We start from the raw sequence: 22,283 nt of genomic DNA, 5'->3' as shown, positions 1-22,283 counted from the left end.
AAAACATATGAGGCGGAGACTCAAGCATGTCACTCGAGCACCCACTATTCTCAGGGCATACCCGAGCTCCCGATGCAAACTCAAGTAGAGAGCACTTAACACTAGTCACCATATCGTCGTCATTTTTTTTCTTTACTGTTGAAAAAATCCCAACCCCAACCCTAACCCTAGCCCAACCATAAACCTAGCCCAACCCTACCACAACCCTAACCCAACCATAACCCTAGCCTAACCTTGGCCGAACCCTAACACAACCCTAGCCCAACCCTAACCCTAGTCTATCCCAACCCTAACCCAACCCTAACCCTAGCCCAACCGTAACCCTAGCCTAACACTAACCCAACCCTAACCCTAGCCCAACCCTAACCCTAGCACAACCCTAACCCTAGCACAACCCTAACCCTAGCACAACCCTAACCCTAGCACAACCCTAACCCTAGCACAACCCTAACACTAGCACAACCCTAGAGTTTATTTTTTATGCCGTTCCTCGTGCGGTATAATTGAATAAGAGACTTTATTCTTCGGCTTGGTGCGATTACAGCGATACCAGATCCATATCAGTTTTTTATGACTGACAGATGTCACATAAAAAGACGCGGCAATCGGCCCGCACCGCTTGTGTGTGGGCGTGATCACCACATGAAGTAACATGAAAAAGGCTTTTCCCCTGAGTGAGTTATTTGGTGTATAACAAAAATCAATTTATGGTTAAACAATTCCCACTTTCTGAACAGGAAAAAGGCTCCTTCATTGTGTGACTTTTCTGATGTTTATTAACAGCTGATTTCCTCATAAAATATTTCCCACATTAAGAACATGAAAATGGCTTCTCCCCTGTGTGAAGTGTCTGGTGTCTAACAAGGTGTGATTTCTGCACAAAACATTTTCCACAATCTGAACATAAAAAGGGCTTCTCCCCTGTGTGAGATCTCTGGTGACTAACAAGATCTGATTTCTGGTTAAAACATTTTCCACATTCTGAACATGAAAAAGGCTTCTCTCCTGTGTGGGTTCTCTGGTGCTTAGCAAAATCTGATTTCTGGTTAAAACATTTCCCACATTCTGAACATGAAAAAGGTTTCTCCCCTGTGTGAATTCTCTGGTGTGCGATAAGCTGTGATTTCTGTATAAAACATTTCCCACATTCTGAACATGAAAAAGGCTTCTCCCCTGTGTGAATTCTCTGATGTGTATTAAGGTGTGATTTCTCTACAAAACATTTCCCACATTCTGAACATGAAAAAGGCTTCTCCAATCTGTGAGTTCTCTGGTGATTAACAAGAACTGATTTGCGGTTAAAACATTTCCCACATTCTGAACATGAAAAAGGCTTCTCCCCTGTGTGAATTCTCTGGTGATTAACACAATCTGATTTATGTTTAAAACATTTTTCACATTCTGAACATGAAAAAGGCTTCTCCCCTGTATGAGTTTTCTGATGTGCGATAAGCTGTGATTTCTGTACAAAACATTTCCCACATTCTGAGCATGAAAAAGGCTTCTCCCCTGTGTGAATTCTCTGGTGATTAATAAGATCTGATTTCTGGTTATAACATTTCCCACATTCTGAACATGAACAAAGCTTCTCCCCTGTGTGAATTCTCTGGTGATTAACAAGGATCCAATTTTGGTTAAAACATTTCCCACATTCTGAACAGGAAAATGGCTTCTTTGCATTAGGAGCAGTTTGTTTTTTAATGCTTATTTTGTGACTTAGATTTCCATGAGTAGTCAGTAATGAATCAGAAGACAGGACCTGTTTCATAGGATCAGATGACAGATCTTTGCTGTGAAGGGATGATGGCATATCTGGAGTAATGGCATTCACTTCAATTGTATCCTGTGGGATCTCAAGATCGTCTGATTTAAAAATTGAAGATGTCATCTGTCCCTCTGATCTCCGGGTACAGTCATCTGCTAAGAATAAAACCAATTATTATTTTTGAACAAAATATCCATGAAATTTATGTTTTTGAACATTTCTTCTTACACTGTCAGTACAAATGGGAAGTTATGTAAAAATATTGAATTGTTCACTAAGACAATGACAGTTCACAGTCTAATAGAAAACCTCATAGGATGAACCAGTGGAGCATTGTGTTCAACTATTTGTTCATTCTGCCTCCCAAATATGGAATAAAAAGCCAAACAATGTTATGTAGATGAAAATAATACCAATAAAAACTTCTACACATCTCGCAATAAACAAGTCCTCACTTAGGTCCATCATCAGTCAGTGGAAAAACAGAGATTTCCACATTACTAGTGGCTGAAAGGCTCTTGTAAAGAAATATGGCTTCCATAAACCAATCCAGCAATATCCGCTCTCCCAAAGTCAGATCTCCCCCTCTCTTCCGAGCCTTGCAGTGCGCCCAAACCACATTTATCATCCATGTATTTGGCATTACTATAGTGAGAAGAACCCACTTAATTTACGGTGTGGGTCTCCTGGAGCACCATCTGGGCACTATGTGTAGACACAGATGCGTTTTTTATGGACTGCAACCTAAACTATGAGTTACAGGTCATCAGTATCCAGTCTCGGGAAAGAAGAATTACTCATTTAGCGGAAAAAGAGATACCGCCTATTTTGGAAGATTAATTCCCTTAAATCTAATCAGGAACGTGAACGAGTCCCTAGGGCGCTCTGAGTCTTCAAAGAGGTGTTTCAATTTTCCAAAAATAAGAACTTTGTGTTATCTTGGGAAAAAAATACACTTAAACTACACAAAAAATCTGATGGATGTAATCCTTAAGCAGAACGAAAAAGAATATAATGAAGTAGCCATAGAGTTGGAAAAAGTAAAAATAGAACTTCAACTTCTCACTAGCGGCACAAATAATCAAGTTACAACGTTTTTCTCCAAATTAGAGAAGAAACTGGTCCCTATTAGTGTTGAGCGAGCACTAAAATGCTCGGGTGCTCGAAGCTCGGGCCGAGCTCACCGTGATACTCGGGTGCTCGACCCGAGCAACGAGCCTAATGTTAGTCTATGGGAGACCCGAGCATTTTTGCGGCGGCACCCCCGGCAGTCTGTAGAAAGCCTAAAAAGTGCCCAAACAGAAGTGCAGAAACGCTTAAAAAACGCATGGTAGAAAAAAAAAATCTATACTTACCTTCCGATGGCCCCCGGTGTCTTGCTTCGCTGCGTCCTGGCCGTCGGCAGATCGCGGTACACTGAAGAACCTGCCGACGTCAGCATCGCGTGACCCGTCACATGACTATGACGTCAGCGCAGGTCCTTCAGTCCATCGCTAGCTGCCGGCATGGGAGTACAAGCGCACCGGGGGCCATCAGAAGATAAGTATAACATTTATTTTTTATTTTTTTTACAGGTTCTATGGTACCCGGGTCCGGAGGAGAGTCTCCTCTCCTCCACACCTGGGTACCATCTGCACATTGGAATGCATGGAATGCGCATCTACATATACAGTGATGCGTAATCCATGCGTTCCAATGAAAGTCAATGGCGGCGAAAACGCAGAGCTTCCGCAAAATAATTGGTAGTGCTGCGTTTTTTTCCGCAATAATAATCCGCAGCGGATTATCATTGGGGAACATGGCAGGCAAATGACATCACCGCTTGAGCAGGAGAATTCTCCCACACTGGGATGGCATTGAGATGGCAGGCTGGATGGTAGCAGAACGCTGCCATCCAGCTTGTCATCCTTCAGAGACATTGCCTGCGCTCCTCAGTGTCTCTGAAGGATGGCACGCTGGATGGCAGCGTGCTGCTACCATTCAGCCTGCCATCTCAGTGCCGTCCCAGTGTGAGAGAATTCTCCTGCTCAAGCGGTGACGTCATTTGCCGGCACCGCATGCGCAGGAGAATTCTCCCACGCTGTCAGTGACGACGTGCATGAGGTGAGCTGAGTTCATTGGACATGAACTCAGCTCATCTGGATGCCGTCACAGCCAGACACTGAGGAGCTTCACTGAGGAGCTTCTCAGTGTCTGCAGCATGGCAAGCTGGATTTCAGCGTTCTGCTCCGATGCAGCCTGTCATGTCAATGTAGCAGAGCTGAAACTGTCCTGGGAACCATGGAAAGGTAAGGATGAGGTTGGTTTATTATTTTACTTTTATTGCAGGAGATCGTTGGCTTCAGCTGGAATGGGCGTGACGGTAAGTAGAGTTTAATTTAGAACATTAAAGAATTGTGTCTATATTTCAATTAAAGGACTTTATTCTGAGTGTTTGTGGGTTTTTTTTAACTTTGACTATGGGGTTAATAATGGGGGTGTCTTATAGACGCCTCTCCATTACTAACCTGGGCTTGATGTCAACTGGCATTATAAGCTGACATCAACCTCAACCCTATTACCCCACTGCCACCGCTACAGGGCAGTGGGAAGAGCGAGGCTAAGTGCCAGAATTGGCGCATCCTATGGATGCGCCATTTCTGGGGCGGCTGACGGCTGGTGTTTCTAGCCTGGGAGGGGGCCAATATTCATGGCACCCTTCCTGGGCTATTAATATCAGCCCCCAGCTGTCTGCCTAGCCTTTGCTAGCTATTAAAATAGGGGGGACCCCACGTCATTTTTTTGGGGGTCCCCCATTTTAATAGCTAGTAAAGGCTAGGTATTCAGCTGGGGGCTGATATTAGTAGCCTGGGAAGCTCCGTGGGTATTACCCCCTACCCAGGCTTCAAACATCTGCCCCAGCCGTCTGCTTAACCTCCGCTAGAGAGTAAAATTACGGGGAACCCCACGCCAATTTTTTTTTTTAATAAATCCTTTATTTTAACACTAAATGACAAGTACAGTAACCAACACTGTCACTGTACTTATTATATATGTGACTGACATGTTTCTATCTATCTAATCTATGTGTGATGCTCTATTCTTTCTGTTCTAAATTGTCTGGTACCGGTGTATGCCGCTGCTGAATTGCCGGCTTTTCATGTTTCACTGTGAGCACTGTTCCCATCGATTTGGGCAATCACTATAATGCCACAACCACCATGGCTGTGACATTACAGTGAGTGGCAGACAATCCCTGCATGATTGGTGCTCTAAATAGCGCCAAAATGCAGGACGGGGACCCAAGCTCCCGCCCGAGCATCTCGAAAGTACTCGGCGAGCTCCGAGCATCTCGAGTACTGAGATGCTCGGGCGAGTACCGAGCAGTGGTGAGCATGCTCGCTCATCACTACAGCATATTAAAAACATTATTCCCATTATTGGGGAGTGGGTCTCCCATAGTCTTTGCCTATGCCTTCCAAGCAAAAGCTGCCAAAAATTAGGACAGAGGAACTTGCAATGCCCCTTACAAGAGCCATGCAGTACAGCATATTAAAAACATTATTCCCATTATTGGGAAGTGGCTCTCCCATAGTCTTTGCCTATGCCTTCCAAGCAAAAGCTGCCAAAAATTAGGACGGAGGAACTTGCAATGCCCCTTACGAGTGCCATGCAGTACAGCATATTAAAAACATTATTCCCATTATTGGGGAGTGGGTCTCACATAGTCTTTGCCTATGCCTTCCAAGCAAAGGCTGCCAAAAATTAGGACGGAGGAACTTGCAATGCCCCTTACGAGTGCCATGCAGTACAGCATATTAAAAACATTATTCCCATTATTGGGGAGTGGGTCTCCCATAGTCTTTGCCTATGCCTTGCAAGCAAAAGCTGCCAAAAATTAGGACGGAGGAACTTGCAATGCTGGCAACACGTACCACGGTCACCCTGGTGGTATAGTGGTGGTGGAGGCTGAGGATAAGTAGAAGAGCAAAAAACAGCCGAAATTAGGAAGCGTATACCCATGTGTGGGTGTGAAGCGGTGCATGGGAATACACCTCCCGAAATAACACAGTGGATTTGACTTTATGTTACTCTGCTGTCATTTGGTGGTGATGAGAAGTCTGGCCCAATCCAGCCCTTTTTGATAAGGGTCAGCTTGTCAGCATTGTCAGTTGACAGGCGAGTGCGCTTATCAGTTATAATTCCCCCAGCAGCACTAAAAACACGCTCCGATAACACGCTAGCGGCAGGGCAGGCCAGGACCTCCAAGGCGTACAGAGCGAGTTCATTCCAAGTGTCCAGCTTGGATACCCAATAATTAAAAGGCACAGAGGAATCACGGAGGATGCTGGTACAGTTGGAAAGGTACTCCCTCACCATCTTTTGAAACTTTCCACTCCTTGTGAGAGTACCCCGCGCCTCAGGGCCTGTAAGCTGGGCGGGTCTCAGAAAACTGTCCCAGAATGTTGACAGTGTTCCCCTGCCTCTGGTGGATTGGAGTTGCGTCTCTCTCATCTGTACGCCTTGGTTGGGCAACGAACTGTGACCTCTGCTGCTAGTGTGTTCAGATGGGAATTTTTTAACAGTTCTGCAGCAAGGGCCTTCTGGTACTGCCCCATTTTTGTAGACCTCTCCACCTCAGGAATAAGAGAGTGAAAGTTCTCCTTGTAGGGGGGGTCTAAAAGTGTCACCAACCAGTAATGACTATCACCCAACATTTTGACAAAGCGAGGGTCACGGTTAAGGCAGCGTAACATAAAGTCAGCAATGCGTGCCAGACTGGCAATGGGCAAGACTTCCGTGTCCTCACCAAGATGACGACTGACCATGCTCTCCTCCTCCCCCCTGTCCTCTGGCCACCCACGCTGAACCGACGGTATGACAGTTGTACAGGTACTATTGTCTACAACGCATGACACCAGCTCCTGTTCTTCCTCCTCCTCCTCCACTCCCTCATTGTCCCTAAATGCACGCTGGGATGAGATGAGGCTGGGGTGTGTGTAATCGCCTGCTACGGCTTCTTGATCCATCTCATCATACTCTGGCTGCAATGCCTCCTCTTTAATTTTCTGCAGAGAGCATTGCAAAAGACAGACAAGTGGGATGCTGACGCTAATGATGGCGTCATCGCCACTCACCATTTTGGTGGACTCCTCAAAGTTTGCCAGGATGGTACATATGTCAGACATCCAGGTCCACTCCTGAGGTCTTATGTGTAGAGTCTGAACCTGAATATCGACGGCCTTGTTGCAGCTGGTACTCCACAACTGCTCTCTTCTGCTCACAAATCCTTTGCAACATGTGGAGGGTAGAGTTCCAACATGTGGGGACATCACACACCAGTCGGTGTGCCAGAAGCTGCAAACGCTGCAGCAACACAGCAAGGGCGGCGGAAGCTGTAGCCGACTTCCAAAAATGAGCTGACAGGCGGCGTACTTTGACGAGCAGATCTGGCAACTCGGGGTACGATTTAAGAAACCGCTGAACCACGAGGTTAAGCACATGAGCCAGGCATGGTACGTGTGTGATCTCGCCTCAAAGCTGCCACCAGGTTACGGCCATTGTCACACACGACCATGCCTGGATGTAGGTTCAGCGGTCTCAGCCACAGAGCTGCCTGCTCTTTCACAGCTGTCCACAACTCACAAGCAGTGTGAGGTTTATCACCTAAGCTTATGAGTTTCAGCACAGCCTGTTGCCGCTTGGCTGAGGCAGTACTGCAGTGCTTCCAGCTTGTAACTGATGTGGTGATATCTGAGATGGAGGCTGAACATGAGGAGGAGGATGATGCGCATGAACTGTACACTGTGGGGGCAACTCTGACTGACATAGGGCCCGCAATCCTCGGTGTGGGGAGGATGTGTTCCGTCCCAAGGTCCAAATGGGTCCCGGCTTCCACTATGTTTACCCAGTGTGTCATCAGGGAGATGTACCGTCCCTGGCCACAAGCACTTGTCCACGTGTCAGTTGTCAGGTGGACTCTCCCAGTAACTGCATTGTTGAGGGCACGGCAGATGTTTTGGGACACTTGCTTGTGTAGTGCGGGGATGGCACACCGGGCAAAATAGTGTCAGCTGGGGACCGAGTACCGAGAGACGGCCACCGCCATAAGGTTGCGGAAGGATTCCGTCTCGACTAGCCTAAAAGGCAGCATTTCCAACGCAAGTAGTCGTGAAATGTGCGAATTTAGGACTGTGGCCTGTGGGGCATTGGCTGCGAATTTGCGCTTTCATTCAAAGGTCTGGGATATGGACAATTGAACGCTGCGGTGGGACGTGGACGTTGATGCTGTTTCTTGAGAAACTGCCATAACAAGTGAAGACTGAGAGGAGGGGGCATCTTTGCATGCAGTATGGACAGGGGATTGCCTTGTACGCACAACAGGCAGTTCTCTTACACGCACAACAGCGGAAGAAGCAGTGGTGACACCCGCTGACACTGGTCGTGGACCCTGGGTTTCGACCCACAAAGTCGGGTGCTTTGCTGACATGTGCCTGATCATGCTGGTGGTGGTCAGGCTGGTAGTTTTGTCACCCCTGCTGATGCTGGCCTGGCAGGTGGTACAAATGGCCTTTTTGGGGTTATCAGCAGAGTCTTTAAAAAAATTCCAGACTCTGGAAGACCTACCGGTTGTACTAGTTACGTCCCTCGTGTTGGTGTTACGGGGAACCGTTGCCCGCCTTCTGTCTGCGGCCACCACACTGCTTCTTCCTGCCTGTTGGGGTACTCTACCTCCCTCCCCCTGTGTGCTGCTGGCCTCGCTCTGCGTGTCCTCCTGCCACGTTGGGCCAGTTACTAGATCATCCACCACCTCCTCCTCTTCTTCCACTTCCGCACCACGGTCCTCCTCCTTACTTCGTGGCAATTGTGTCTCGTCATCGTCCACCTCTTGTGACAAATTGCCAGCGTCGCCTTCCTGTGGCCGTGTCTGTTCAAATATTTGGCCATCGCTACATGGGATCTCCTCTTCCACCACTTCAAGCGGAGCAGGCGAGGGGCCCAAATATGGAAATGGACCAGTGAACAGTTCTTCAGAGTGTCCAACTGTGGGATCAGTTGCGTGCGCAACAATGAGGTTTGGTCCCCCCTTCCTCTCGGATAGCAGGATGCCGAGAGGATGTGGGAACCAAACCTCATTGTTGCGCACGCCGGAGGTCACTGGAGCGGAAGTCACAGTGACTCCCGGCAATTGCGCACTAGAGCAAATCAGTATAATAGCGCAGGGAGAGAAAAAAAAGCACCTTCAGCTATATGCACATTGCGCATAAGAGGGATGTTCAGCTTTAGACTGCACGCTACAGGGCCCTGTGACGTGCAGGGGCGGGGGTAATATTTAAATTAAGCAGATAAGTGGACATTCCTTGGAAGGTGAGCCTTCGTCCAAGTCTGAGGTCCAGAGCACTCTGGAAGAAGTTTTCATCCAGGGTATCTCTGTACTTGGCCGCATTCATGTTTCCTTCAATTGCAACCAGTCGTCCTGTCCCTGTACCTGAAAAACATCCACACAGCACGATGCTGCCACCACCATGTTTCACTGTTGGGATTGTATTGGGCAGGTGATGAGCAGTGCCTGGTTTACTCTACACATACCGCTTAGAATGATCACCAAAAAGTTCTATCTTCATCTCATCAGACCAGAGAATCTTATTTCTCATAGTCTGGGAGTCCTTAATGTGTTTTTGAGCAAACTATATGCAGGCTTTCATATGTCTTGCACTGAGGAGAGGCTTCCGTTGGCCCTTCTGCCATAAAGGCCCGACTGCTGGAGGGCAGCAGTGATAGTTGACTTTGTGGAACTTTCTCCCATCTCCCTACTGCATCTCTAGAGCTCAGGCAAAGTGATATTTGGGTTCTTCTTTACCTCTCTCACCAAGGCTCTTCTCCCACGATTGCTCAGTTTGGCTGGAAGCCCATGTCTTGGAAGACTTCTTTTGTAACCTTGGCCAGATCTGTCCCTTGCCACAATTCTGTCTCTGAGCTCCTTGGGTAGTTCCTTTGAGCTCATGATTCTCATTTGGTCTGTGATATTTTAGTTTTTCTTTTTTTAATAAATTTACAAAAATGTCTACATTTCTGGGGGGTTTTCAGTCAAGATGGGGTGCAGAGTGGACTTTAATGAGAAAAAAAAAACTTTTTAGAATTTACCAAATGGATGCAATAAAACAAAGAGTGAAAAATTTAAAGGAGTGTGAATATTTTCCGTACCCACTGTAAAGTGACACACGTCAGATTTGAAAAATGGTCCCTGATTAGGAACACAAAACTATCTGCGGGAAGGGGTTAAATCAGAGTATTAGGGGGAAATAACTACTGTAGTCGAAAACTGAGTATAGACAATAACACATCTACTGAAACTGAGTATAGACAATAACACATCTACTGAAATGATCAAACTCAACAGTCTCCATCAGTGAAAAATGTAAAGGAGAATATTTTCTATCAGATGCGATTCAAGAGGAAATATTAGTCATTTAAAGAGAAATATAGTTATAAAACTGCAGAGCTGAGGAGTCTTAAATAAAGATATCAGACTTTTGGAAGAGGCAATGGAGATCTTTTTTTATAGACTACCAGTGAGATACAGTCTCATATAAGTGAGGCCGGCCGATCCCACCACAATCAAACTATCATACAGAATGAACGTGTAAAAAAAAGACATAGAAGAAAAAAACATGTTACATCCTCAACAAGAACGTATGTATGAGGGGAGACCTTCAACACTAAATGGAGTTGCACTCATTTATGGTGGACCATTGGAGCTACTATGAGTACTGACCAGAAGAGTAGAGAAAGTATTAGTGCCCCCATTTCAGGAGAGATTGTGCAGGAATCTGAATTCTTTAGGATTGAAAACATAATGAAATTTATGACGTGGAGTGAATCCATGAAACCAGGGCTCGAGCCATATCACCACATCTCCTGCAGGCGTGAATAGATGTATATTACAGCCATCAGCCAAAAGAGATACAGTGGGGGAAATAAGTATTTGATCCCTTGCTGTTTTGTAAGTTTGTCCACTAACAAAGACATGAACAGTCTATAATTTTAAGGGTAGGTTAATTTTAACATTGAGAGATATAATATCCCCCAAAAAATCACATTATATAAATTAAATATTTTTTTTTGCATTTTGCAGTGAGAAATAAGTATTTGAACCCCTACAAGCCATTATAAGTTCTGGCTCCTACAGACCAGTTAGACGCTACTAATCAACTCGTTACCTGCATTAAAGACAGCTGTCTTACATAGTCACCTGTATAAAAGACTCCTGTCCACAGACTCAATTAATCAGTCAGACTCTAACCTCTACAACATGGGCAAGACCAAAGAGCTTTCTAAGGATGTCAGGGACAAGATCATAGACCTACACAAAGATGGAATGGACTACAAAACCATAAGTAATAAAAAAAAAAGAGTAAGACGCTGGGCGAGAAGAAGACAACTGTTGGTGCAATAGTAAGAAAATGGAAGAAATACAAAATGACTGTCAATCGACATCGATCTGGGGCACCATGCAAAATCTCACCTCGTAGTGTATCCTTGTTCATGAGGAAGGTAAGAGATCAGCCTAAAACTACACGGGGGGATCTTGTTAATGATCTCAAGGCAGCTGGGACCACAGTCACCAAGAAAACCATTGGTAACACATTACGTCTTAAAGGTTTAAAATCCTGCAGTGCCCGCAAGGTCCCCCCTGCTCAAGAAGGCACATGTGCAGGCCCATCTGAAGTTTGCCATTGAACACCTGGATGATTCTGAGTTATTGGGAGAAGGTGCTGTGCCAAAATTTGAGCATTAACTCAACTCGCCGTGTTTGGAGGAAGAGAAATTCTGCCTATGACCCAATGAACACCGTCCCCACAGTCAAGCATGGAGGTGGAAACATTAGGTTTTGGGAGTGTTTCTCTGCTAAGGGCACAGGACTACTTCACCGCATCAATGGGAGAATGGATGGAGCCATGTACCTTAAAATCCTGAGTGACAACCTCCTTCCCTCCGCCAGGACATTAAAAATGGGTCGTGGCTGGGTCTTCCAGCAAGGCAATGACCTAAAACATGAAGCCAAAGCAACAAAAGGAGTGGCTCAAAAAGAAGCACATTAAGGTCATGGAGTGGTCTAGCCTGTCTCCAGACCTTAATCCCATAGAAAACTTATGGAGGGAGTTGAAGGTCAGAGTTGCCAAGTGACAGCATCACAATCTGAATGATATGATTTAAAGATGGTCTGCAAAGAGGAGTGGACCAAAACTCCTCCTGACATGTGCGCAACCCTCATCATCAACTACAAACAACGTCTGATTGCTGTGCTTGCCAACAAGGGTTTTGCCACCAAGTATTAAGTGTTGTTTGCCAGAGGGATCAAATACTTCTCACTGCAAAATGAAAAAAAATATATAGAAATTTATACAATGTGATTTTCTTGATTTTTTTTGGGATATTCTATCTCTCAATGTTAAAATTAATCTAACCTTAAAATTATAGACTGTTCATGTCTTTTTGTCAGTGGGCAAACTTACAAAAACAGCAAGGGATCAAATACTTATTTCCCCCACTGTATATCATGGCACAGGTGTAATGTTTTTTTATGTAGTTTATCGCAATCCTGTTAGAAGTTAGTCAATTTTAAAAGAAATTGAAAAGTATAAAGGGAAACTCTGTTGTTATTGTACAGAAATTCACACTTGGTCCTCACTGCACATTAAATGTTGTCGATCATAATAGTGAAGTTTGGTCAGAAAGACTGGACCTGGTCTTGTAGGGACCATATGAGAACATTCAGCAGCACAGAAAGGGCTTCCATTGCCCAAAGTCATTTGAACAGTTTTTGGTGGAGGAGAATGTTGTGGTCTAGAGGCAAAATGGTGATCACACGATTGTGATACGGCCGGACTACACCACCGATAAAGCAGCCACAGCTGATGACTGAGAAGAATCTGTGACTTCTCTGCATTTAGTGGTCACTACTCACCTGGGTAGTCATATGTAGGAATCTCCTCCTTACACCGATCATCACCCCTCACATATGTCTCTGTAGTATTAATATGGGTCAGATCTTCACCCTGAAACAAATATTATAAAAGTCACAGACAGATGGAGAAGTCACATCTATGATCAGCTCTAATCCTGCCATCTCCACCGTTCTCATTACACAAGTATAAAACATATAATACTGGTGGATAAAACAAGACTGAGCACAAGACCTTCACAGCCATCTACACATCATAGGGGAGATCTCATGACACCTTCTCTCCATCTACCTGATGATCCTGAGGAACATTGGGATCTTCTTGTTTACAGTCCTGTGGAAGAAGAGGACGGGGACATCTTTCTGGTGTTGTCCTCTTACTGCATAGATCTGGAGGAAACACAAACAGGGCTGAATTCATTCTTTACATAGAGATAATTATAGGCCGTGTGTACTTAGTCCTGTCTATTACCTGGTGATGTGAGGGGCTGGGGAACCTCCATTATGACGTCCTTGTATTCATCTTTGTATCCTTCTAAATACTCCCACTCCTCCATGGAGAAATAGACGGAGACATCCTGACACCTTATAGGAACCTGACACATACAATGATACCGTCACCCCCCGATCCCTCCATAGTGTTACTGTATAATGTCCCAGCATTCCCAGCAGCGTCACCTCTCCAGTCAGCAGCTCAATCATCTTGTAGGTGAGTTCTAGGATCTTCTGGTCATTAATGTCCTCATGTATCAGGGGGCGAGATGGAGGCCCTGTGATTGGGCTTAGGGGTCTTCCCCATCCCTCAGACACAGGGTCCTGACAGCGCTCACTAGAGGTCTTCTTCACTACTGTGTAATCCTGGTTATGGAGAGACACATTAATAAATCTCACTACAGACATTTCCAGAGTCCTCACCTCTCCAGTTCTGTCCATCTGTTATTCCTATAGATAAGAATGATGTAATGTGACGTCATCAGAATCTCTCACCTCTCCAGTAAGCCGGAAGAGGATCTCTAGGGTGAGGTGTAATATCCTCTCCGCCATCTTGTCTCTGTCCATATCGATATTTGATGGGTCCATAAGGAAAATTCTCTTATATAGATGTTCATTGACAGGATCCAATATTGTACGGACCTGAATGAGAAGAAGATGAGCCGATGTAACATCATAAAGAATCCTGTGTAATAATACAATTACTGCAGATAATAAGGGAAACATATCAGATTTATTATATTACAGTATTTAGTTTTCTTCTTTACATCTACTAATAAAACCTTTATATTTTAGGCCCCAGACAACAAGCAGTTACTTCCTCAGAGTCGGCAGCTGAATACGTTTCTCACGAGATGGTTGTCTGATGGTTTTATGAGATGGTTGTTAGTTCTCGGCCCCGACCCTTTCACAACTCCTGTCTCCTGGTTTAATCCCAAGAGAAGCCGATAACGAGAACCTGCCTTACACCTCTGGGTTTTCACCAATGCGGCATTGATGAATGTTCACCATGTAAATATGCCGAACACAAGAAATAGGTTTAATCACATTAAATAAAAACATTTCATTAAACAATCGATCGCCTGCAGCAGTGAATTTGTAGCATATGGCATTCAGTGTCTGGCGTGTACTGTCAGATATGTCGGCTGCTGCTCCCGTAAATAAGGCAGAGAATTAATGAGCACATAGGAGACCCCATTAATCCCGCGCCCATTAACCCCTCCAACGATTCCACACATTTCCTAAGAGAACACAATGGTGACTGTAAGAACGTTCAGTTTTGTGGCATTGAAAGGGTAAATAGCTGAGGTCGAGGAGAGATGGCGGAGGAGCATTGCTGAACCTGAGGGTAAATCCATCGCACCGGAGGAATACAGAGAATATGGGGGCGATTATCACCAGTATCTACATCACTGTGCGGGAACTAGGAGAGAAGCAGCGGCCATTGTGTGAGGACGTCTCTGGGCTTCTGTCCTTCATCCTGCAGTCGTCTGAAGGGATCTAATGTGGACGGGAACCAGCGAAGCCGCATTCTGCCCACAGCTGTTACCTCACTGTTCACACCACACAGAGACCCCCAAAGAGCCTCCGTGCTGAAGGGGTTAATGCCCCTGCGCCCAGTAATGGGGTCTCCACATACCTCCACCTGCAGAGCCGCCACCACATATATGGCTGTTGTGTGCGCACAGGACCTGTGATGAGGTCACAGGAGGGGAGGAGTCAGGGGTCACATGATCAGGGGCCTCAGTGGATGCACAGTGTGAACTGCGCGGCTCCTGTCCTGATATCCGGGGTGAAGACTCTACATGGAGACGTCTCCGCAGTCAGGGACATTTCCGCCATTATTTGCCCCTCACTTCTGGCACAAATACCCCGCGCCGCCTTTTCTACGGTTTTATGTGAGGATGTAACGTGGGACGACACATGAGGTGATTATCACCAGTTACCGGACGTCTACCATATGGCGGCATATGATTGTGCTATCCACTTCATGCCAGGAGCTAAAAGGCCGAAATCTCGTATGTTTAACCCCTTCCAGGGAGGGCGGCCTTGATAGACTATATTCAGAGTCCGGATAAGGGTCTGTTCACATCAGCAGATTATAAATCGCTCCGATGTTCATCCCGAAAAGTTGGACGATTGTCATGCGAGTGTGCGATCTTTTTCTCGCCTGCATCCGTTTACAATGCGTCATTAACATCGTCTTTTACTTACTATAATCCTCTATGTAACCTAAAGCTGATTACAAAACTAAGAAAACAATGTTATGTACAGATATCGATAGATGATAGAAAGAAGTTAGAGAGATGATAGATAATAGATAGATTTCCTACATATAATTTCACAACCCCCCTACATATATAAATTTTCACCCTTTACAGCCTTTCCAATGGCATTAATGGCCGATAAGCCTTGTTTAACCTAACAAATAAATAATTAAAAATAATGATGTGCCCACCCCTCCCTATTTTTGTAACCAGCAAAGGTAAAGCATACAGCAGAGAGCTGATATCAGATTGGGAAGGTCCCTGGTTATTGGGCCCTTCCCAGCTTAAATATACCAGAAGTCTATGAGATGCACCAATTATGGCATTTTGCCTTTGCTCTTCCCAATTGCCCTGATGCATTGACAATCAGTGTAAAGTGTCTTGGGATTGATGTCAGCTGTAATTTGTCAAAAATCACAGCTGGCATCAAGCCCTGATGTTAGTAATGAATAGGTGTCTATAAGACACTCCCATTACTGACCCAGCAATCAAAAATAAAAACACACAAAAAATACTTCATTTGAATAAACATTTCCCAACACTTTTCCTGGTTCACTAATTTATTAAAAAACACAAAAAAAACATGCAGGTCTGACGTAGTCCACTGAATCCAATGTAGTCCACAAATGGATAACCAAAAAAACATAAAAAGAGGGAAAAAGAAACAAGGCACTGTCTCTCATTCAACAATTTATTAGAAAATAACAGGTCCAATGTAATCCAGTGCTTCCCACAACGTTCCCCGAATCCGTCGATAAAAGCCTATGGAGATTTGTTCTGAGTCTCCATAGGTTTTTAGCAGCAATCACTCCTGGGTCCCGCTACGCTCTGTGGGACTTGGCATCTCTGAACAGCGGTGACGTTGGTAACTATACTGCTCATCAGAGTCGCCAGGTCTAACAGAGGACAGTGTGACCCGGCGACTCTGATGAGCAGTATAGTTACTGAAGTCACTGCTGTGCAGAGCCGCCGGGTCTCAGAGTGCAGCAGGAACCGGGAGTAGCGGCTGCTAAAAGCCTATGGAGACTCTCCATACACTTTTATCAACGGATTCAGGGAACGTCATGGGAAGCGCTGAACTATGCCGGACCTGCGGGGGATCCATATTTTCTAATAAATTGGTGAACAAGGGACAGTATCTTGTTTTTTAATTCTCTTTTTATGTTTTTAAGGTATCCATTTGTAGACTACGTTAGATTTCCAGGACTATTATAAAGTGCCTAAGGAGATCTTTCTTTGCCTTTGAGATTGAGGCTATGTGCGCACGATCAGGATTTGATGCAGAAATTTCCTGAGCGTTTCTGCATCTCCTTGGCAGGAAAAATGCTGCGGATAAAATGTGCGGTTTTGCCTTGATTTTTTATGCGTTTTTTGGAGCTAAATAAAGTTATTTGGTGGACATTGCTTAAACCCTTGGATTTCCGTCAGAACTGGGTTCGGTATATTGGTTAATTTAAATGATTAAAGAATGTGCCTGTTGTATTTCAAATAAAGTGTTTGCTTTATGTCTGTGTGTTTATTTAACTCTTTACTTTACTTATGTTTGGTCATAAAAAGGTCTGATTGACATCTTGACATCACCAAAGAAAAGAGCTCGGTGTCAGCTACTGCCATTCACCCAATCACTGATGTCACTGCTGTAAAAGACAGCAATGTACACTGACAAGGAGTGTAAAATCACTCCTGTCAGTATATATTGCTGTGCAGGAGTGAGGTCACTGGGGTTGATCAGCTTAAGATCAGTCCCGGTGAGCTTACCACTCAGAACTTGAGAGTATTCCCAGGGTGAGGTCACGTGATCATCAGCTGATCGGTCACGTGACCAATCAGCTGATCGCTCACGTCACCACAGGTCCTGGAAGCACAGTATACTGCTAGGAGCGAGCGCACTACCAGCAGTATAACGCCAGCCGCCGGGAGGAGAGCATTGCTGGGACCGAGGACACCGGGGGTCGCTGGACAGGTGAGCATAAGGTTTTTTTTTCTCTTTTTACTTTTTTCTTTCTTTTTTTCACCGCGGACACGCCGGCTCTGTTGAAGAAAACTACTGCTCCCCTCAGCAGCGCCGCTCTCGCTGTTATCAGTGGGAGAGGCTTTTGGATGAGAGGAGTAGTAGTCCTCCTCTCCCGACCCAACCGTCCATCTTTGACAGTTTACATGTTTGGAGAGATATTGACATGTTTTTTCTTGTTTTTTAGATCCAATGTTAATATCCTATTAACCCCCTTCTGGAACATCAAATTCTATTTCCGTTGGTCCTACTAATTTGGATCATCCCACTCTCCCTCTTCCGCCCCATTGCATTTCCCATATCCACCTTGTATCCATTTAAAACATAGTACTCAGCCTCGGAACGTGATATCTCTGATCCATAGTATTATCACTAGCTTGGAACACATACTTCCGCCCATCTGGAAAGCACCATAGGCATCACATGACCGGATAGTCATCTACCTAGCAACCGATAGCGTCACTTCCGCCGTGGTCACAATTTTCCTATTGGCCGCGGTCTCTGCACGCTCATTGCATGCCTGTATAAAACACTTCCGGGTGCTCTCTGATACAGGCGCTGCACGCTGACAAGCGGTGAATACCGCATCAGGACGCCAGACCTAGGAAATCCTGAACAAATCCTATGGTATGCCTGTATTCCTCTGACACTGGGGCTGTCTATGATGTGGTGGATACCTATCTTATCTGTCTTTCTTTACAGTCCTAGATCTCTCTGGTGAGACACGGTGTCACACATCTGTCCTCTCATTATATAAGCTACACAGGTATATTTTCTCTTTCCCCTATATCTCCTTAACTCCCTGCCCAATAGGGAATGATTTAATGGCCTCTCATATCTCTCGTTCAGTGAAAGCTTTGTCTAGTACCTCCTGCTCGGGGGTCTGTAAGGAAGGAACGGTAGTGTCCATAATATATTTGTCAATTTTTGTTTCAAGACTATTAGGCGACACGTCGTGGTATTGTCCATGAATATTATATAGAGAGCTATAACAGCAATGAAATGCTTCCTCTATGTCAGTGGGGTTATGAGTCTATAGCCGGGTGCCCCCTTTATTCTGGATACATATGTCCTTTGTATGTGTGGATGTAACCTCCTTGTCAATGAGCGAGCACATTTATCTGTGAATTCATACGAGTATCTTCACATGGATCTTGATATTTTGTATATGTTTGATCTATTATAGACCTTAGCATCTTTCTTTTTTTCAATCAGATAATTTTTAACAAAATAAATAATTACCAACATTTTGTTTTTCTTATACAAACTTTGTGACAAAAATAAAATAAAAATAAATAACCACTAACAATACGACAACCGGTTTACAATGATACAAATCCCAATATCGCTCTATAGTACAAGGTTTTGGAATAGTAATTTTACATTTGTACATAAATATCTGAAATATTCCTGACTGATTATTTTTTCCCCTATTGGGACATCAAAAGAAAAAGAATATATCTAAGAAGGGACAATTATATGGACTGAGACAATTATTATTCGCTGACACCTTGGGTATAAGGATATAAATTCCTGGGTTACTGTAAGGAAATGGACAAACGGTCCAGTATAGTATTTCTGAGAAGGTTTTCTGAAGCAATACCGGGGGTAATTAACCATTGTTCCATATGTGTATGGATTTCTTGACAGCGTTTCTTCATATATAAGCTCCCTTTCCAAGCATAGTGTCATTTATCCTGGATTTTAGTTCTGTTATCGTTGGGGGAGAATTTTCTATCCAATGTAGTGCCAACAACTATCTGGCTAGAATAATATTCTGGAGCTAGCTATTGCCATATGGGAGTCTGGTCTACGTCCTCTCCCAGGAGTCCCAGGATACAGATTTTAGGTTCCAACTGAAGTTGTATCCCAAATACAGATAGTACAAGAGCGATCACCACATTACAGTAGTCGCCAATATTCCCACATCATATGTATCAGGTTGGCAGCATTTTGACCACATCTAGGGCATGTGTCATCAGTTTGTATTAAAATTTTAAATAAAATACTTGGGGATCTATATACCCTATGAATGAGAAGAATTTGGGACAATCTTTGTGTCTTCGACAAGGAAAGGTTAGGTATCAAATTCAGTATTTCCCCCCATTGCTCCTCAGCTAAGGGACACACATCCTCTTCCCATTTTGTCTTAACTATTAAAGCATATCCAAAAGTAGGGCCAGTAATTGCCTATAAATAAGGGATATTAGACATTTTGTATCCACCGCTGTAGCAATGGTATCTATTGGGTAATGTCTATCAATCAGTATGGCGTTTATTCTAGTTGTGTGTTATATGTGACGCGCCCCCTGGGCCTCTGTTGTGCAGCGTTGCGCATGCGGGGAATACCCGGAGCCGGATCTGATAGGGGTAGTAGTCCTCGTGGCGGTGACCCGGTCCGTGCCCAGGGTGTCAAACCAAGTGGCAGAACTTAGAATAAGATGTTATATTGTTCGACTACGCCACCCGTTGAATGCGGTTATGAAGCCGCCGCTGCAGGGCAGACCGCTGAGGCCGGTGGTACAGTTGTGCAGCGTGGATAGTATAACCCCCAACGGGAGGGGTATGGCCTCAGGGCAGCGGACGTGGATGATGGGGATAGCAGAATTGCACGCAGGCACTAGGAACCACTCAGAGACGGTGCGGTGTAGTTCAGGGTCTTTACTGGTGGCAAAGGTAGACCCTCCCGGGAGTACTGGCTAGCGATCGGGGCCTGGTCAGTCTGTGAGCAGATAGGATCTCCCCTGGCCAGGCGGAGTTGTAGGCCTCCCCAACTATTGTACTCTTCCTGGCTACCTTGCTAGAAGCGGGTAGAAGTAGCCCACGTCCCTGAGTGTACCGTGTGGTGCTCACCCGTATGGCCGGTGACTCGGGGCCTTCTGGTAGCCTCCGCTCCACGCCGGCGGTGCTGGTCCCTTGCGTGTGACCGTGCCTTCGGGTTTCTTGGCCAGAGGACCTGAAATCCCCTGCCGGTCGGTTTCTGCTGCTGGGTATGGATCAGTCCCCACAGCCTCGGACTCCGTGTCCGGTGAGATCTCTTCAGTCAGGACGAGCTCTACAGCTTCCAGTCTCTGACCCCTTTTATCACTGCTCCCACAGAGCTCCTGATCTTGCTCTCCCTGTATCTGCTCCACTCCAGACCAGACTGTGTCTCTGTCTGGGACTCCTCTTCTTCTCCTCTAACCCCGCCTCAGCCCCAGTTTATATAGGGGAAGTTCTTCCCCTCCCAGGACTGGGCAGGAAGTGTTGCATGCTTAGGGTTCCTGACCAGGAGACCTCCCACCTGCTCTCAGACGTAATATTGCTATTACTGTGGTAACCAGACCCCTGGGGTGCCACATATGCATGACGTATTTGCAGATATTGATAAAACATCCTATGTGAAAGTTAAAATCTGCCCTTATTTGTTCAAAGCTCTTGAATAATCACTTCCTCAAGAGTTTTGATACCAAACATTTACCCCTATCCTCCCACTCACTAACATCTTTTAGTTTCTGTAACTCTGGTAAGTTATAGTTGTGCCATAAAGGAGTATAGTTTGTGTACTTTCCAATTCCCAGAATATTTTTACCCCTATCCCAAACCTTATATATTAACTTTAGCTTAAGACATTTTAGGTCATTTTCTCGAGGACGCCCCATATTTAGTACCGAGAATGGAAGCTTCCGCTTGGTTCCTTCCATAAGTAACAATATTTGCGAGTAACCCATCCATGAAACGACCTTAGCTGCTTTCTAGCGTTAAGCAGGTCTGCGTATGTCTGGAGGGAAGCAGATCATTTATGTTGTTTGTCAAGAAGATCAATCCGCTCAAGCAAATGGGAGACTTTAGCTGCTTTCTCTTTTTAGCCGGCATCCATGTTTTATTAGTATCCCTCTGAGGACGCATTTGAGAGCTTCCCATTGAAATGGTAAGGCAGTTTCATCATGCTCATATTTGTGAAGGAGTCTATAGTCTCAAGAAGGTCTGAGACACAGAGTGAGTCTTTCAGCAGATTATCATTTAAGTTCCCACAGTTGAAGCCTTGGTGGAGTCAGGTATAGTCAGATAACAATATACAGGAGCATGATCTGACCATATAGCAGTCCCTATCAGAGATGTAGGTTGCCATGTAAGCAAGTGATGGAAATTTAATGAAAAGTCTCTACGGCTATGCATATTGAGTATAGGAGAATAATACGTATAATCCTTTACATCTGGATGTTGTATCTTCCATACATCGACCAGTTGGAAAGACCGGAGCACGTTTAGCAAAGCTTTTGGGTGATTTAGATTGGTGACTCCATCCCAGGAACCCTCTAAAGAAGGATCCAAGACAAAATGAAAGTCACCTTCAATGATGATAAGGTCCTACAGAAAATGTTTTAGTTTAAGTACTGACATCATGTCTTAATTAGGTCACAATTAGGGAGACAGAAGTTTGCCAAAGTCAAAATGTTGGAATAGATGGAGATCTTAAACACATACCTCCTCTCAGTGTCAGACAGTGTTTCTACAATGGTATGCGGCAGTGATCTGTGTCGGCCTATACTCCGCACCTTAGACTTCAAAACAGCATTTGTACTGTGACGCCAAGATGAATAATATCTGTTAGTAATCTGAGGTACAGTATATGATCGCCTCTAAAGTGGGTCTCCTGAAGAAGGAGAAAATGAACGTGTTGTTTATTCATATGATAAAACACTTGAGCTCCTTTCTCTCGAACATTAAGTCCTCTGACATTCAATAAACGAGTTTTGAGTTGTGTCATATTATATGAAAAAAAAGGAGGAGGAGAGAAAGATTAAGAGCAAAGAGGAGGTA

General features: G+C 44.9%; 1 protein-coding gene across 2 annotated transcripts; it reads right to left on the bottom strand.

The window, feature by feature from the left end:
- Window positions 1-371: 371 nt before the first annotated feature.
- Window positions 372-14,953, bottom strand: LOC141191457 (oocyte zinc finger protein XlCOF7.1-like). Of its 2 annotated transcripts, none has more exons than XM_073661347.1 (7): window positions 14,842-14,953; window positions 13,698-13,844; window positions 13,389-13,568; window positions 13,183-13,306; window positions 13,003-13,100; window positions 12,714-12,804; window positions 372-1,920 (listed from the first exon to the last, which is right to left on the bottom strand). In XM_073661347.1, exons 2-7 carry the CDS (start codon window positions 13,788-13,790, stop codon window positions 812-814), a joined length of 1,695 nt encoding a protein of 564 aa, XP_073517448.1. In that variant the 5' UTR covers window positions 13,791-13,844; window positions 14,842-14,953; the 3' UTR covers window positions 372-811. The 2 variants fall into 2 exon arrangements, with proteins under 2 accessions (XP_073517448.1, XP_073517450.1); XM_073661349.1 differs by having other exon boundaries at window positions 372-1,917.
- Between the last annotated feature and the right edge of the window lie 7,330 nt (window positions 14,954-22,283).

The sequence above is a fragment of the Phyllobates terribilis genome, unplaced genomic scaffold, assembly GCF_046119375.1.
Source record: "Phyllobates terribilis strain yellow unplaced genomic scaffold, ASM4611937v1 Scaffold_46__1_contigs__length_10046794, whole genome shotgun sequence".
Taxonomy (NCBI): Eukaryota; Metazoa; Chordata; class Amphibia; order Anura; family Dendrobatidae; genus Phyllobates; species Phyllobates terribilis.
The sequence above is the reverse complement of the archived record's forward strand: the minus strand, read 5'-3'. Positions and strand labels throughout refer to the sequence as shown.

Bases quoted from the DNA above. Each gene is read 5' to 3' on its own strand.
- LOC141191457 (XM_073661347.1), bottom strand. From the start codon at position 13,790: ATGGACCCATCAAATATCGATATGGACAGAGACAAGATGGCGGAGAGG. The intron at 13,101-13,182 runs GTAATAGACAGG...TGTTTCCTCCAG, and splicing joins CCAGCCCCTCACATCACCAG to ATCTATGCAGTAAGAGGACA. The intron at 12,805-13,002 runs GTAGATGGAGAG...TATTTGTTTCAG, and splicing joins ATGTTCCTCAGGATCATCAG to GGTGAAGATCTGACCCATAT.